At 41.2% G+C, this 17,319-nt stretch overlaps 1 protein-coding gene across 3 annotated transcripts in view; it reads left to right on the top strand.

Moving 5' to 3' along the window:
• Nucleotides 1-17,319, top strand: part of ANO2 (anoctamin 2) — a 124,563-nt gene that overhangs the window by 13,307 nt on the left and 93,937 nt on the right. For all 3 annotated transcript variants that reach the window (XM_017823923.1, XM_017823924.1, XM_017823922.1), the window contains exons 8-9: nt 11,416-11,550; nt 13,876-14,036. In XM_017823923.1, coding sequence (XP_017679412.1) covers nt 11,416-11,550; nt 13,876-14,036 — 296 coding nt within the window. The remainder of the gene's footprint in view (nt 1-11,415; nt 11,551-13,875; nt 14,037-17,319) is intronic.

Below are 17,319 nucleotides of genomic sequence, written 5' to 3'. Positions count from 1 at the left end.
TGAAGTGGTGGGTTTATTGCCTTCAGAGATAAGTGTTTCTTCCATGGTTAAGATTAATTTGTGGCACAGCATTCCCCTAATTGTGGCCATCTATCCTGCCTAATACACGAGCAAATCACTGCTTCTTTCACCACCATGCTTTGTAGTCACATGTCTTGAGAAGGAACATTTGTCTCCACACAGAGTCAAGAATTCTAAGGACTTGAAAATAAAGTCTGCGGTGCCCCTCCCTAATTCCAGATGTACACACACATGTTGTTCAGTCATTGTTTATCCTAATTTTGGGGTTATTGATCCTCAAAGTGGAGAGTCTCCCGTATGCTTTAATTCCTCTCCTTCCCTGTCACTCCTCAGTTTTTATTGTTAATTAATCTGACAAAATGTCTGATCTTTATTTTTTGTGGAATGGAACCTCTTCAGCAGAAAGCAGCCCTGTAGTATGTGATTATCTTGTGGGGATTGAAGAACCCTCCTCAATGCACTGGGTGCCAGTGGAGTTCTCCTCTCTTTTTATAGTTTCCTTTTCCTTTGAGGGAGGAGGGAGCTTGCTTTCTTTTTGGATACTAGTGACCAGTGTGTTGAGAATGCTGTGCTTTCCCCCTTAGTCCAGTGAGTTACTGTAGCATTCCAAGACAACGCTGATTCCTGCCATCCTGGAGAGAGTTCCCTTTACAAAGATGCTGAGCCTGTATGCAAGGAATTCTGTATTAGGAAAAAGAGAAAACAGCTTTAAGCCTGGGAAAGTCCAAAGCGAGAAAACACGGCACTAAGTAGAAAAATGCCCATGAGCTCTACCAGTGACTTTGGCAGCTGTCCATCGAGCTCCTTCCCAAACCTCTGCCAAGAACATGCCTGAGGCAATAATCTGAGCATATCTTCTCACTTTAACCCTGTTGCACTCTGGGTCCAACATCTTTTTATAGTTCCAAGAAACTCTACAACAAAGTTTCGTTCCCACCATGTGATATATTCAGCTTGCAGTTCATCATTAAAGGTCTAGGTTATGGTGGGAAGTGCTATGCCAGCATCCACTCATCCTTGGTGTCCTGCATGCCAGTTTTTACAGCAGAGAGTTCCTTGGAGGAAGCCAGAAGGAGATGGGACCCTGGGGCAGAGTCCGAGCTATTAAAAAAGGAACACTTTCTCCATCATTATAACTCTTTCCCCTTTCCAGTGTCTGTGTGATCTCATTACCCCTCACAACACCACTTTATTTATGAATAGCCTCTAGCATCAGGTCATACACCCATTAAGTGGTCTGCATATTTGATGCTTGGTGCTAGGACAGCAATTTTCATGTGAGTTGGAGGGAGTTTCCCCTCCCCTTGCTGGAACTTCTCATCACAGGGCTTACCCAAGTGCTGCAGCCATTGTTTATTGCAAAGCAGAAGGTTTTTGCTCATGATGCATAAATCACTGGAGAGTTTGCATTGAATTATTCTGCTGGATGCTCTCTCTCCAGTCTGTGACTGGAGGGAGATGATTTACTTACAGCTCTGGGTTTCATAGACTTTGCCAGTCCTGTAGGAAGTGGTTCTCTCTCTGTCTGTTTTGGCAAGAGCTTGGTCTTATTTATTGGTGCTTGTATGAGAGATGGAATTTAAAACTGATAGGCTTGTATTGAAGTGGTGAGGAAAAACAGAACCCTGCTTTCTGATAAACATAATTCCCAGCCTTCAGGTCACTGCCTGAGCACTTAGATCCTCATTACCACCCAGATTCCTCACTCCTTCAGTGGGATTTTCAAAAGCTAGGTCCAGCAAAGGATGTGCATATCTACATCTACATGTGCATATCTACATCTACATGTGCATATCTACATCTACAAGCCAAGGCTCTGAAGACTCAAGTTGCTGCACAGCTTCCTTCTGTCTCCCCCTTGAACTATGGAGTTTATTAGGCAGCCAGAATTCAGTTCTCTCTGTGGGCAAAACTGTCTCAGGCTAAGCTCCACAGTGCCAGTATGAAGCTTAAATTTCACAGCCAGAAACTTATATTTTTTAGTGGGCATGAGTGATAGGTTCCAAACCAAAAGGTGTCTTTGGAGGGGTATTTTGATAAGAAATGAAAGTTTGTTCTTTCAAACTGGAGAAACAAAAGACAGAGCTGAGAGGCCACATTTGGAAACAAAAGAGAAAGTTCTGCACATTTTAATACATATGTTCATGTGAATGTTTGTAAGTATCCAGAGGGACATACAGCTGGGAACTGCAGGGAGTGGGAAACAGCTTCTGCATTTGGGTGGTTACAGTTTTGCTTATCTTTCTTGTAAAACTGCTCTTGACATCTTAATCTCTGCAGAAAGTGCTGGCTGTGGCAGGCTGGGGTGAGAGGAGGTCCTTTTCTGACTCCTTGAGTGCTGACCAGGGGTTAAGACCAACCCATATCTGGTTTAAAGTTATAGCCCAATACTAAGATGCCTTGTATGAGGATTCTCTCTCTCTGTACATAAGTTATATTAGGACAGACCATAGCTTTGTCTGATTCAGTAATCTGTCTCAGTGGAAAAAACCCAGGTGACAAGGGAAGAGATTAAGTTCTGGGCACCATGTAACAATTATCCCCAGGAAACACAAGCATAAAGAAGATTTCCAACACGGGAAATCTTTGAACTTCCACAGTCACTACAGAGATTAGAAAAATGAACATTTTAATGCAATATTGAGCAGGTGGTTACTGACATTGTGTATTATTGTCTTGGTGGAATAGTGGAAACTGAAGTGCTCAAAGATCAGAGAATCACAGAATGGTTGTGGTTGGCAGGGACCTCTGGAAGTAATTTGGTCCAAAACCTGGGCTCAAACAGGGCCATCTAAAGCCAGTTTCCCAGGACTATGACTAGATGTTACTTGAATATTTCTTAGAACAGGAAGACTCCACAACTTCCCTGGACAATCTATTTGAGTGCTCAATCAGCCTCACAGTAAAAAAGTGCATCCTGATGTTCAGAGGGAACATCCCATGGTTTAGTTTGTGCTCGTCTCCTGTCACTGGGCACAACTGAAAAGAGCCTGCCTTGATCCTCTTTTTACACCAGGCAAAACAATCTCAGCTCTCTTATCTTTTCCTCACATGAAAGGTGCTCCAGTCCTTAATCATCCCTATAGCCCTTCATTGGACTCTTTCCAATGTGTCCGTGTCTTGTGCTGGGAAGACTGTACTGAACAATCTGGTATTTATTAACCTCTATTGACTTTAGTATTAATTGACATTAGAATTAACTCAGCCTCGAGAAGCCAGGCTGCCTGTTGTGGATCTTTAATTTTCCAGGTTTGTTATGCAGCCTGTCAGGGTCCCTCTGAATGCCAATATGACCCTCCTGGGGGTTTTCTTATCTTTAATGTGTCTGGAAATGGTTTCCAGAATTAGCTGCTCCGTGACCTTCCCTGGTACTCAGGTGAGGCAGGTTGGCCTGTAGCCCTTCTTGAAGATGAGGGTGACATCTGTTTTCTTGGGCACTTTTACACTTTCCATCATCAATCAAAGGTTATCAAGAATTGCCTTGCAGTGACATCTGCCAGCTCACTCAGCACTTGTGCATCCTGTCAGGGCCCGTGGATTTAAGTATTTCCACTTTGCTTAAGTATTCCTTGGCCTGATCCTCTTCCACTGAGGCTTCATCTTCCTTGCTCAAGCCTTTCCAACTGATCTCTGGGACCTGGAATTCCTGAAGGCCTGAAAGATAATGAGCCAGAAACTTGCACACACTTAACTTACAGTATGCACTTGAAGGTGTTTTGTTTACCTTTCCATTTTTCACGGTCTCAGAAGTCTTGAGGACTACTAGTTTAAATTATAGTTAAACAAGAAAGTTGTGTAACTCTCTCATCGTCTCAAAATGACAAGAGGCAACCCTTGCCATCTCAAGGCATGCAGTAATACTGTGACCAAAAACCAATTTTTATACTTATTTTTATTAGAAATTATGCATCTGTTTATTAGCCACTAGATGGTGTCTATCTGACAGTAGTAATACTTAGAGTGGAAGTACTTACCACTTCTTACTTACTAAAACAAACACATTAAATGAATTCAGATTCTAGTAAGGATTAACTGTGTTAGCTTGAAAACCAAGAAAGCATTAATAAAAGATTAGTTATTATAAATGAAATTTATTTAGGAAAAGAAGCAAGTATTTGAGCTTCAGACTCTTAACCTAGATGATGAAAATTGTGCATATTATCTTGTGAAAACTGAAGATTAGGAAAGTGATAAAATATCTGTAACCTCACATTTGTTCAAGTAACAATAAGCTAGAAAAGCTAAGTCCTAATAGATATTAAAAAAATAGAAAGAAAATTACTAAGTAACCTCCTTTCCAGTTGAAAAGAAAGGCTGATTTACTGTATCGTAGTAAATAAGTTACCCCTTAATTGTATGAGCTGACAGAGTTAACTATGAGAAAAAAAATTATACTTATAACTGAATGAATTATTTGTTTCTTACATAGAGTGTCACTTGGTGTCCTGAGTAGTTTATGAAATGAAACTGTACTCCCTTCCTCACAGGTAACCTCTGATTGACTTACATTAGTATTGAGTCAGCCCCAGGAAGCCAGAATACCTGCTGAGGATTTTTAATTTTCCAGGTTTGGAGGGTTACTGATGCTTTTTGAAAATGCTAAATAAAGACAGAATAAAGGAAAGAAGGCTAAAGAGAGACAGAGTTTACACAGATTGTCTTATGCACGAGTTCTTAGAGGTGACAGGACAAACAGTGCATTACTACTCTGGCTGAAAATGTCTCTCCTTAGTAGTGTCTCTTGACATAAGGTTGAGGCCTGCAGTTACTGTACCTGAACTGCTGTGTATGAGTACATTGTTGTTTTTACATTCCTGAAAATCACATTCTCTCTGTGCCTAGATCTCTGATAAAAGGTCTCTTTAGTCTGTGGGGATCTGGACATTTTACAGGGGCCGTGCACAAATCAATACCGTCAGGCACATGGTGTGACTTGGGGATGGTCCTGTGCAGGGCCAGGAGTTGGACTGGGTGATCCTTGTGGGTCTCTTCCAACTTGGCATACTCTGTGACCATGTGAAACCAAAACACGCCCTGTAGAAGCTCTGAAGCTTTTTATTTTCCCATAACAGAGGGGAGAATGCAGTTACAGCGCTTCTGACTACCCAGCATGTTTGCTTGCACATTTGGAGGGTAGTCAGCCCTAATTTTTGTCTGGGTCACATTACATGTCTTCTTATTATGCTTCTATTGTTCTTTCTATTACAGTCAGTAAACAAAAGCTTTTTTCAGTTTATAATTCATCACCACAAATAATGCACTTTCAGTTCTTTCTGACAACTTCTTGGAATGGATGCATAAGGTTCATGAGTCTATGAAGCTCAGTGAGTGCCTTGTCCTACTTTTATTTCTTTGCAGGATAAGGTTTGACCTTTTGATATTTTAAATTTCAGTTTATATGCAAATTCTGGGTTTTATTATTATTATTATTATTTTATATATTAGTATTTATTATATATTTCCCCTATGTTTTTGAGTACATTAGAATTCAAGAACTTGAATATTCCCTCCCTCCACACACATCAGCTGCTCCCTAAACAGAATCCTGTTATTTTGTTGAATAGTACTTTTTCTTAAGAGCCAAGAAACCAGGGGGAAACATAGTTCTACATTTAAGTGAATTTCAGAATTGCTGTTGTCTGACAAGTTGCAATATTTTAACAGTGGTTTTTTTTGTCCTAGAAGGGATCACAATTAATATTCCACAGTCCTTTGAAGAAAATATACCTGTAATTTAGACATGTTTGGCTCTAGACTTCAAGTATTGTTGGAGGATGCAGCAAATATTTGTTAACTAATGTTTTCAAACAAGAACTCTAACTAAATGGCTCTCGTGACACATTTCTTCATTCTGCTTTCAGTGGAAAAGGGTCAGATTTGCAACCATATTCACAAACACCCCTATAATCACTCTCTACTGGATATTCTTCATCTTTATATCCAGTTTAAGGAAAACCATCTGCTTTTACCTTGGATAGTGGCTCCTTTTTTTTTTTTCTCTATGCAGAACCAGTTGGCCTTTCTAATGGACTTTTTCTTTCCTACCTCAGACTCAGCTGCAATGTAATTTATCTGAGGTTCTCTAGTTGGTTTTTTCCCTCCTCTTAAAATTTTAATAGAAAAAAGTTTTCCAGTCTCTTGGCAAGTTGTTCCAAGGGGGATTGTCTTCTGCCAGGATCCTCTCTTGGCTTCCATATTGCTCCATTTGGTGCACTCTCTGTATATCTGGATTTAGCAGTGCTGTGTTTCTTCTTGGGACTGTCTGGATGGAATGTGTGAATACAGTCAGGCACAAACATGGTAGAAATCTCTAAGATCTCTGGATGCACAGCAGCCTCAGTGCTGCTGCTGAGCAGTAATTCCACCCAGGTGTCCCAGATGGTTGCAATAAATGCTTGAATCCTACCCTGAGAAAATTTTAAATGGAAGAAAAACAACAAATCTAGAAAAGTTTGGACATAGGCGACTCCACCTGGAGTGAAATGGTGGGGTGGACAGAGCCGTTACTGTTCCTGATTATCTTGCAGTGACTGACATTTTCTCTATGCTCTGTCAGTCTTCCTGAATACGTGTGCAGTTCTGAGATGGAAGCTTCAATCTGGTGTGAAGTATTATCTCAGAACTGAGGACAAGTCTGTGTTCTTCACTTAATATGTGCTCGAAATTCATTCTCTGTTTGTAAGGGTAGTCATTGTTCTACCTTCAGTTTAATAGTGAATTTTCTTCCAGTGACAAAGGCCCCTGAAAGAACCAATTGTGTTCCTGGCCCTCTCCAACAGGTTTCCATTTTTCCCACTGCTCCATCCCAGCTGTCCACAAGCCTGTACTGGGAACTGTCTTGTTGAGGGTCAGGAAGGGAATGTGCACCTGGGCTGGAAGCTGGGGAGGGAAAGACTGTTTTTAAACTGGCCTTGGTAGTAGGGGCATTCTGACATGAAACTATACTTTCAGAGGACTTCTTGTCCTTCCTGACAGTAAAACCACCAGAATCTTGTGCAAATAAGTTTATTTTGAAGGCGTAAGTAATACATGTGACTCGTTGGACCATTTGCATGGGGGAAACGTACCTGATAAGTAGCTGTAAATCAGTTTAGTCTTGCATAGAAACTATTGCATATAGAACATCCCTTCACCAAAGGGGTGGTGGAACGATTTGCAAAAATGAAATGACAGCTGGCCTAGAACTGGGTATGGAAATTAAAGAACTGAGGAGTTTTGAACACATTTCCCAGTTAGGTGACTCACAGCGTCTTTTCCTCGCTTTTTTAACTTTGTTCCTGAACATCTCCAGAGTTCTTTCCAGCATGTGTCACGCACCACATGCTCTATTCACATTCCAGGTATCCCACACTTGTTTTCACAGAGTCAAAAACGAAGTGCTTTTTTTCCTTCTCTGTTTCTCCCCCCTTCCCCAAACCTTGGTCTATTTATAAATTGCACAACTTGGCACGGGAGCACCGTGACCAACGTGCAAGAGTAGGGTTTAATAATCAGTTCTTCTTTCTGGTGTTGGTTTTGCAACCAGACAGACAAGGGTGCATTGCAGATGTCTGGTTTGAGGGTTATAAGGGTGAAACACAAGAAACAGAGTAAACATTTTCGCTGTGGCCTTCTCAACACTTCTTATTCCAGTTATGGGAGGGAATACACTTCCTACAGGTGGTTGTTGTTGCTGTTGTAGTATTTTAATGTTGTTTCTTATAATTTTCTGGAAGTGCAACTCTAGTTCAGCTGCTGAAAGCATTATGGATGATTAGGCCAAGTCTTTCCTTGAAGACAAGGTTCTTACTCAAGAGAGCTCCGTGTTTGGTAGGGGGCCATTTAACCAGACTTTTGAAAGCTTCCCAAAGTAAAAGGCACGAAGTTTCGCCTTATGCTGTATCAACACAGAACAAGAGCCTTGGCTGCTGCTCCTGATAGGAGCAGTACACACTCCTTATCAAAGCCATTTGCCCCTTGCTTTGGGTGTCCTCATGGCACATGTGTGTATAAAGGGATATTTCCCTGCATCAGATCACAGCTAATGTGGAAATAAAGCTCATGCAATGTTGAGGGCACACTCTGGCATTCTGCAGTATCCATGAGACACTTTGGAAAGGACTGATCCTTAGCTTGGTCTGCATATATATGAACTGGATGCCAGTTAGCTGCTGAGGTACGACAAAACTCTCATCTCAGTTCTCCTCTTTTTCCATGCCAGTGCAAACTATGGGTAATTCCTAGAGTATAATAAAGTTAGACATATTTTATCCCAATGTAAATGAGAGAACATGCCAAGTTCTTGGTATAAGTATGCAAAAACTTGTAAAAATTCCTATTCTTGACTTGTATCTTTCTCTACCATTGAAGAACACTTTTCTTTTCCTGTTCATTCACTGCAGAATCCAGCAGTGGCTGCAGTAGATGGTGGCACAGGTGGTCACAGGTGTTTGCAGAGCTTTGATTCCTATTCACAGGAATTAGAGAACAGTTCTTGGGATATGTCAAAAAAAGGAATGAATGTGTTTACATCCTGTGTTTTTCTAGCTTGATAAACTCATATTTAAATTTATCATTATGCTTCCAAGTACTGCCATTACTTCTCCATAGGTTATTTCACTTTCTGGTGCCATGGTGGAAAGAGATTGGGCACACCAGTCTTAATTATTTTTCTTTTTCAAAACAGCTAAGCCACAGAACCCTGTACAGTTTTCTTCTTGCCAGTTGCTTTTTTCCATACTGCCAGGACATTGTTGAGCTTTTCTCACTTTCTTTTGGCACGGGTGAAAATAGCAACCCTTGGCTTTATAGGTTACAGAGCACATTTATCACTAGAAGGCTCAAAAATTCTAGGGGAAGCCTCATGAGCCACAAACTTCAACTTCTCTGACCCTGGTCAGCTACTCTTTAATACCTCTGGGATTTGAACACTTTCTGTGCTAATTTGAGGCCCTTTGTCAAAAGAACAGACAGTTTCAACAGCTTAGATTGTGGACTATTTTTCATGTCGGCTTTGACCCCTTTGAAGCACTTTGCTGGCTGTGCATGCTGCCCAAACTCTACAAACAAGGAAGCAGTAAGAAGACACAATCAGAATAATCTCCCTCTACTCCTTCTTGTTCTGTGTTGTTAGGATGTGTTCAGTTATATTTGCCTTACTTACTCTCACATGCAATGTGTGTCACTCCTCAGCCCAAAGGAAACTTGAGAGCAAATTGAGTTTCCCTCTATCCTGTGCTGTTCCAAGGCCATTGCTACTGTTTGTTGAATCACACAGGACTGCAAAAAAGCTATAACCGTTCTGATTATTTCTATATTTCAATCAAGTATTTCCTCCTTCATTTCATATTAAGGAAATACTTAAAAACTCCCAACAAATGTGAATGTAAAGAAAAACTGCCTCCTAAAAATTGCCTCAAAAATTACCTGGCATGTGCCAGGTCACAGGGCAGTCTCACAAGATTCTGTTTATATTTGCCAAATCAAGACTTATGGTTATAATTTTATGAAATATACTGTATTATATCATATTTCTTCATATCCTCTCCAAATGTGATCATCCATTGTCCCAAGTGCTTAAAAACTATGCTGTGATGTGAATGTGAAGCTACAGAGCTGATATAAGTTGTTTAAAGAATGATTACTGCAAATAGTATTCCCATTCTGACTCGTGCAAGTTGTCTTTCTGAAACAGAAGGATGACAGAGCTAATTAAGTTATTGCCCAGAAAGTCCTGAAATTTCCTGATTTCTGTGCTGGTTCTCCAAGTTATGGCATCCCCTTATACTGAAGATAATGTCTCTATATCACCTTGAAGTGATTTTGTTCTCTTTTCCCTTTTGTGATTTCATGTGTCTTTTCGAAAGGATAAGCAACCTTGCTTAGACATAAGCAAATACAGGAACTCATGGAAGGAAAAGCTGGCAGGATTGCACTGCCAGCTTTTCCGTGTGAGAGCCTGGAACTGTGAAGTCAGTTGCAGCTGGGATGGTGTGAGAACAGCAGGATCTGTAGTAATAAAAAACCCCCACTGTTGTTTCCCTTATCCATTTCATCTGAGCTGGAAATGACTGTGGATTCTTGTCTTGTTGTCCCATGGCTCTCTGCCTTGGTTGCAGTCCTGCTCCTGTCTCTCCTATGAAAGGAGCAGTCTGGCCCTCAGACCCAAATCCTGAAGTAGGAAATTTCAGTTCGACTTATGCTGCTGAAAGGGCTTGGGCTCAATTCAATATATGTGGAGGTTTGTCATTAAACTTTGTCAGAATAGGATTATATCTGTTAAAAGAAAGCCCGGGTCTCCAAAAATCTCATTTAACCATTTCCATTAGGAATAATTTAAATCTGGGGTGCTAAACTAGGGTAAAACCTTCCCAGTGTGAGTGACATGAGACTAAATCTCGAGAGATTTTGCTCAGCCTTTCTAAGGAGCAAGTCTTGTGTTTCTTTTATGACACAGGATATCATGAATTTCTTTTAGTTCTTGCTGCCACCACAGTGTGAATGTGTCTCACTGACTCAAAGGTCATGTCATGCCCTGAGTGCTCTCAGTGTGGCTGCTTTCTGTCCAGCATTGCTCCATCTCGTTCTCTGGCTTGTGGAATGTTTCTAACCATGTTGGGTTTTACCTAAATTTTGGTGACTTCTGGAGCTCTGTCAAGTTCTTGGTGTTTTGCAATATTTGTAATCACTCCCAACAGCCCTTTGGAATAATCAGTGAGGTTCATCTATGTTTAGTTTATTTGCTGCAGTGTGATTCATGAAGATGCTGGGCTGAGTACTAGCACTTATTTATCAACATCTACAGCGGACTGTACCTCAGAGCAAAAACTGGTTTTTCAAAGCAGCTCTCCAGAGACTGTCAACTGGACAAAACTATTCTTTCTGGAGAGCCAATTCTAGGTGTACAAATAAAATTTTCTTTTTTAACAGCAATTCAGGATTACTCATCTTTTAACATATTAGAGGATGCCATCAGTATGATGTCCCATAGATGTAATTTTCATGACTCTCACCAGTTGAATCCAGGAGGCAAAAAATAATTGTATATCTGCAAACCCCTCTGAGGAGCCATGTATTTTCCAATGTTTTCTACTATTTCACTGACTTAATTTTAGAGGTGCAAAATCCATGGTGTTCCCTGAGCACATATTAGGTATGTATTGTAATGATACCTACTTAATATGTGCTCAGAAGAATGATACAGGACTGTCTTTAACTCCTCAGAACAAGAGAAACCCAAACTGCCAGCTTCACAAATCACTTCCTTTATTTGGTCATATTGTCTTCAAGATGCTCAGGGTTTTCATTCATGTCTTTGACAAGTAGTATTTTAACTTTTTGAGATTGTCAAGTAGCTGTAACACACATTTAAAAACTATACCCTTGACACATGCTTTTCTTTTTTTTTTTTTTTAGGAAGTATTTTGGAGAAAAGATAGGACTTTATTTTGCATGGCTGGGTTTGTACACAGAATTCCTCATTCCATCTTCAGTAGTTGGGATTATTGTATTTCTATATGGATGCATAACCATTGAAAGCGACATTCCTAGGTAAGTTCATCTGTGATCCACAATTTGTTGCTTGAAATTTATAAGACTGTGCTTTTTGTTCTTAATCCTTAGTGAAAATGATTGCTTTTAACTTATGTGAAGAGCAGTGATGTATCATTACCAACCCTGTGAGCATTAGAAACACACATGCATGCAGATATGACATTTGAATGTCACACAGGCTGTTCAGTGCCTCAGCTCCTGAAACAGAACTGTTTAGTGAGTCTACTGCATTAAGTTCTTTTTCTAAGACATTCATTTGCTTTTTATGAGTGTACATATATCCATGTTCACACAGAAAGTAATTTGAAACTCAGATTATTTGTACAAGTCAGATGAACAGCAGTTAGAAGATTTAGTGTATGCCAGCAGGTTCGGAGAAGTGATTCTGTCCCTCTGCCCCTCTCTGGGGAGACCCCCCCTGCAGTGCTGCCTTCAGCTTGGAGGGCCCAGCACAGCAAGGACATGGAGCTGTTGGATTGAGTCCAGAGGAGACACCAAGATAATCAGAGGGATGGAGCAGCTCTGCTATGAGGAAAGGCTGAGAGAGTTGGGATTGTTCAGCCTGGAGAAGAGAAGCTTTGGGGTGACCTAATTGTGGCCTTCCAGGACCTGAAGGGAGCCCACAAGGACGATGGAGAGAGACTTTGGCCAAGGGCCTGGAGTGACAGGACAAGGGAGAATGGCTTCAGACTGAGAGAGGGCCGGTTTAGATTGGATATCAGGAAGAAATTCTTCCCTGTGAGGGTGGTGAGGCCCCGGCAGAGGCTGCCCAGAGAAGCTGTGGCTGCCCCCTCCCTGGAAGTGTTGAAGGCCAGGCTGGATGTGGCTCTGAGCAACCTGGGCTAGTGGAAGGTGTCCCTGCGATGGCAGGGGGTTGGAACTAGATGATCTTTTAGATCCCTTCCAATCCAAACCATTCTATGACTCTATGTTTGGTCTCCACAATGTTCTCCATGTAGACAGTTAGAACAAGAATATTAAGTTTTGTGCTGTGTATCCCGAGGGTGATACACTACACAAAACTGCCAAGGTGACACTGCGATGTCAATGTCTACTTTCAGTGTAAATAAAAAGGACACTTCCTCTTTGTTATCTGTGTCTGACTTCTGGTGGAGACAGGATATTGCATTACCAGTACTGCTGGTCACACTCATGATGGTTCCTGCATTTGCTTAAATGAACTGACAAATTTTAAAGTGAATCACTGCAGCAGGACAGGATTACTGATAGGTAAATGATAAACTGCACCACATCTGAGTCAGGGTCTGTTTTCTTAGCTTGATCTCAATGAATCTTGATGGGCTGTGCTTGACTGCATGAAAGGTTGTGCTAACATTTCAATTTTAATGAGATTTATGGCTAAGATGTATCTGCAGCACCCTCTACTGCCTTTTGAAATAGAAGAGAGCATTACTGTAACAACAGGAGAGCTGGAAACAGCTCTGTGCATTTCAAATGATATAATATTAAACATACTGATACTACAGTTGAATAGTTCTTTTTTTCATTTGAATTCACATAAAAAGCTATTTAATGATGGTCAATAGAGGAATAAACATAATCATGATATGCCAGCTATCCTTGAAGCAATGGTGCAAGTCTTTCCTTAGCTCATGATCCTGGCAAGAACACTTGAGCTTTGAACTACTTGGTTCACCTAAATGAGTCTGTGCAGGTATGAACATCTTTCACAATCCAAGCCCTATGGAAAAAACTGAAAGCATAGTCAGCACTTTCAAGCAGGGTTTGGCCTGTTAAAGAAATAATGATAATGATTTTTTAAAGATTTTTAGAAACTGAACACATAGCTAGCAAATAAGACCAAGAATTAAAAAATCAACCTTACAGTAAAGATTTTAAAATCTGTTTAAAAGTCTCTATCCCTACATTTTTGTGTCCCCATATTAATGTACGTTTTCTCAAGGGCACTGAATTTCCTCTAAGACCACTTCAGTGTTCTTTTTCATTAACTTAAATCTTATCTGTATCAAATCATGTAACTGACTTCAGAGATGGCAAATTCCACTTTGTGTTTGAATGAGTTTTTTTAGTGTGGTAACCTCAGTCTTCAGTGATGCTACCTTCCCTAATTCACTAATGCAGGGTAGTGATCAGTCTGGTTGAGTGTTGTATTGTTTTTCTGTTGGTAAGGTGCCTATAAGTATTTTAAAAATTAACAAACATGGCAATAAGCCTTGAAGAAACACACAGCTTCTGTCAAGTGCAGGCCACATATCTTGCAAATAGCTTGATATCACTGCTGTACATCTCTGTTTTCTGAGCTGTAACACTCAGAGGAATTTGTGCACTTGTCATTCCTAGTAAAGAGATGTGTGACCAACGCAATGCCTTCACCATGTGCCCCCTGTGTGACAATTTCTGTGATTACTGGAACCTCAGCTCTGCTTGTGCTACTGCTCGAGCCAGTCACTTGTTTGACAACCCTGCCACAGTGTTCTTCTCCATCTTCATGGCTCTCTGGGGTGAGTATTGCTGTGCTTGTTAACAGTGTCACTTGATTTTTGGACTCTGGACAGAATAATAAAGTGCTGTTAGATTGAATGTGATGCTTTAGGAAGCAATTCTCGGGGGGGCAGCGAGGGGCTGTCTGTGCTGAGGCTGGGGAAAGCAATATTACAAGGCTTTTTGCTGTCAGCACCAAGCTTTGGAATAAATGGAGAGCAGTTGGGTAGTTCAGGGAGGAAAAATATGTCCTTTCTTCCTTACTGCCTTGTTTGGAATCATCGAATCATCAAGGCTGGAAAAGATCTTGTGCTGGTTTAAAGGTAAACAGGCAGGGGAAATGAACCCAACTCAAAAGAGAGATTATAAGTCAGAATAACAATTTAATAAAATAATACAATAAGTACGATTATATGGACAAACAGTTGGTTTTAACCCACAAAACCCAAATGTATAACCCAGCACCCTGGGGCATGAACAGAGTGGTGTTCTTTGGGCTCCCTGAGTCCAAAGTAAAAGGAGAGGGGAAAAACCTGTTGGTGAGAGTGCTGTTGCAGCCTGGTCAAGAGTGGTGATTGCAGTCTGGTTGAGAGCGGTGATCTGCAGTCTTCCTCTGGATCCCATGAGTGGTTAAAAAGTCCCAAGACTCCAAGATTATATATCCTCCAGTTCAGGCAGGAATGCTCAGTATCTCCCTCAGGGCGGGGGGTTCCTCAATGGGCGTGAGGACAAGAGCACCCTCTTATCTCACAGGCCTCTTAACACCCAGTTTATAGCCTGAGGAGTCAGGCTGCTATGGGCAGAGGGTGTAAATGGTCTATTGACACCAGTTTCTGGGAAATGGCATGGAAGGCTATAGAATACATAGTTTTGGGTTACACCCCTCCAGTGATGAACTGGTTCCGGCTGTTCTAGCTAGGACAGACCTCCAGGGTGATCAAGTCCAACCTGTGACCGATGCCCATCTTGTCGCCCAGACCAGAGCACTGAGTGCCATGTCCACTTCATTTCCTGAACACCTCCAGGGATAGGGACTCTGTCACCTCCCTGGGCAGTCCCTTCCAATGCCTGACCACCCTTTCAGTGAAGAAATTCTTCCCATGTCCAACCTGAACCTCTCCTGGTGCAGCTTGAGGCCATTTTCCCTATGGAGGAAATTGTGCCTTTAATGGCACTTCTAATATTTGCCGCTTCTTTGTTCTCTCTTCTTCCTCCTCTATCGACATTTCAAGTCCTTTTAACACCTTCTGCATTTGGGGCCAGAATGTGTTTGAGGATTGGTATGGTGCAGACAGCTGAAAGGGTTTAATTTAATCACAGAGTGCACTTCCTTGTGGGACAACTTAGTCACATAATTTTATCAAAACTTTATGGGCTTTGAAGAACAATGGGACTATTTTCATTTTATTATAATATGTTTTAAAGTATTCCATTTAAACTAGCTTGGTTTTCTTTAATGGCAAATATCCCTGTCTCACTGAGGATATCAAAACACTTCATGAACACAAATGAATGCATTATAGTGTTATTCTTATTATTTCTGGCCTCACCTCTGCCCTGAAAAATGTGTGTATTGTACTTGCATAAATTGTTGCTGGTGTTATGCCCTTATACACTCTAGATCTTCTTTATTGTGAAAGTTAAAGGTGTTATTGCTACTGTGAAATGATTTTTTTATTTCCCTATCCATTTCTCCCCAAAAGTAATTTTCATTCTTGATATAAAATGGAGCAAACATGTTATTGTAATATAGCCACTCCTCACCAATTAGTGTGTTATGCTTTGCAACCCTATTAAAATTTTACAGCTCGTTTTAGAAAGGAGTGGTTGGTAGCTTGGTGTTGGGTCAGGACAACAGACTTTTTAAGGAACTTGCACACAGAACACATCATGGAGGTAAGAAGAGTTTATTTACCAGTTCCTGGAAACCCTAGAGCAGAAATTAGGGAATATGTGAGAACTATAACTGAGAAATGGAAAAAGAGGATGAATTTATAGTCTCTCACAATGACTTCCTATTTCAGATTGCTGCCAGTTACAGGGTGGACTGGCAGATAAAGTGTCACAGCTTACGCTGCCTTGTCCAAGTTTCAGTGCAGCTGTCTGGGCAGCACCTGTGTGCAGGACAAATAATTTACTCTTTCATAGGTAAATAGCATTTTCCTGACAGAGAATCTCTCCTGTAATCTTACATCCATACAAATGACCATTTCCACACAGCCTCATCCAGAGGAATTATACTTTAGTATTAGCAATGCATCGTACAAAGGAAAATGTTGATACATCCTTGCACTAAGACAAATTAGTAGAATCTGTTGTGGAACAGAAAAGGACAAAAAGTTCCATATGCACTGCTTTTAAAAAAGGCATGCAAGAATAACAAAATTTGTTCTGAGCTGTAGCCCGCCTCCAAAAAATGTTTCCCACAGATTGGAAAAGTCTGTTCTTGGGACCATGATAACTGAGCTTGTCAGTGCACAAAAATACAGCCGGCACATACAAAGAACAGCAAAGTGAAATAAAGTAGCCTTTACTAACTCTGCCCAGCTTGCCTCTTAAGTATTAGATTACACCAAATTTTGGTGCCTAACTGCTAGAAGACTCTACTGGTTGTATCTAGACCTCAATCTGTTGAAAGCAGTGCTCATTCACACACTGATCGCAGCTGTACACTGAAAAGAGCTGTGTGGTTGTCTGGGTTGCCTTCATTTCACCGTGGTGTTGGACACAAGAATTGTTTCATCCTGCTGGTCTGCTCCCATCCTTTAAAGAGTAGATGGCTTGCTATGGTCAATATCTCAAAAGGAGTCATGCTTTTACTAGCTGATCCTGATAGCTTACAAAGTGTCTCTGTGATTCCAGCAATCCTGCTTGCAAGTGACCATATTCACAAAATAGAGAGTAATGCCTGGCTGACTGTGCTGAATGTCACTGGTGTTCTGGGATGATGGATTTCAGCTGTCAGAGGCATTTATTGGGACAGTTTCACAGAATCACAGAATGGTTTGAGTTGGAAGGGACCTTAATGATCATCCAGTTCCAACCCCCTGCCACGGGTGGGGACACCTTCCACTAGCCCAGGTTGCTCAAAGCCCCATCCAACCTGGCCTTGGGCAATTCCAGGGATGGGGCAGCCACAGCTTCTCTGGGCAACCTGTGCCAGGGCCTCACCACCCTCACAGTAAGGCATTTCTTCCTAATTTCTAATCTAAACCTGCTCTCTTACAGTTTAGTTTCTGTGCTAGTGTAAGTCAGTGCAAAATTGCTGATTTCAGAACAGGTGCTGCATCAAGCCAAGGAAGT

This window comes from Lepidothrix coronata, unplaced genomic scaffold, assembly GCF_001604755.1.
Source record: "Lepidothrix coronata isolate B3197 unplaced genomic scaffold, Lepidothrix_coronata-1.0 Scaffold107, whole genome shotgun sequence".
In the NCBI taxonomy this organism is placed as follows: domain Eukaryota; kingdom Metazoa; phylum Chordata; class Aves; order Passeriformes; family Pipridae; genus Lepidothrix; species Lepidothrix coronata.
The sequence above is the reverse complement of the archived record's forward strand: the minus strand, read 5'-3'. Positions and strand labels throughout refer to the sequence as shown.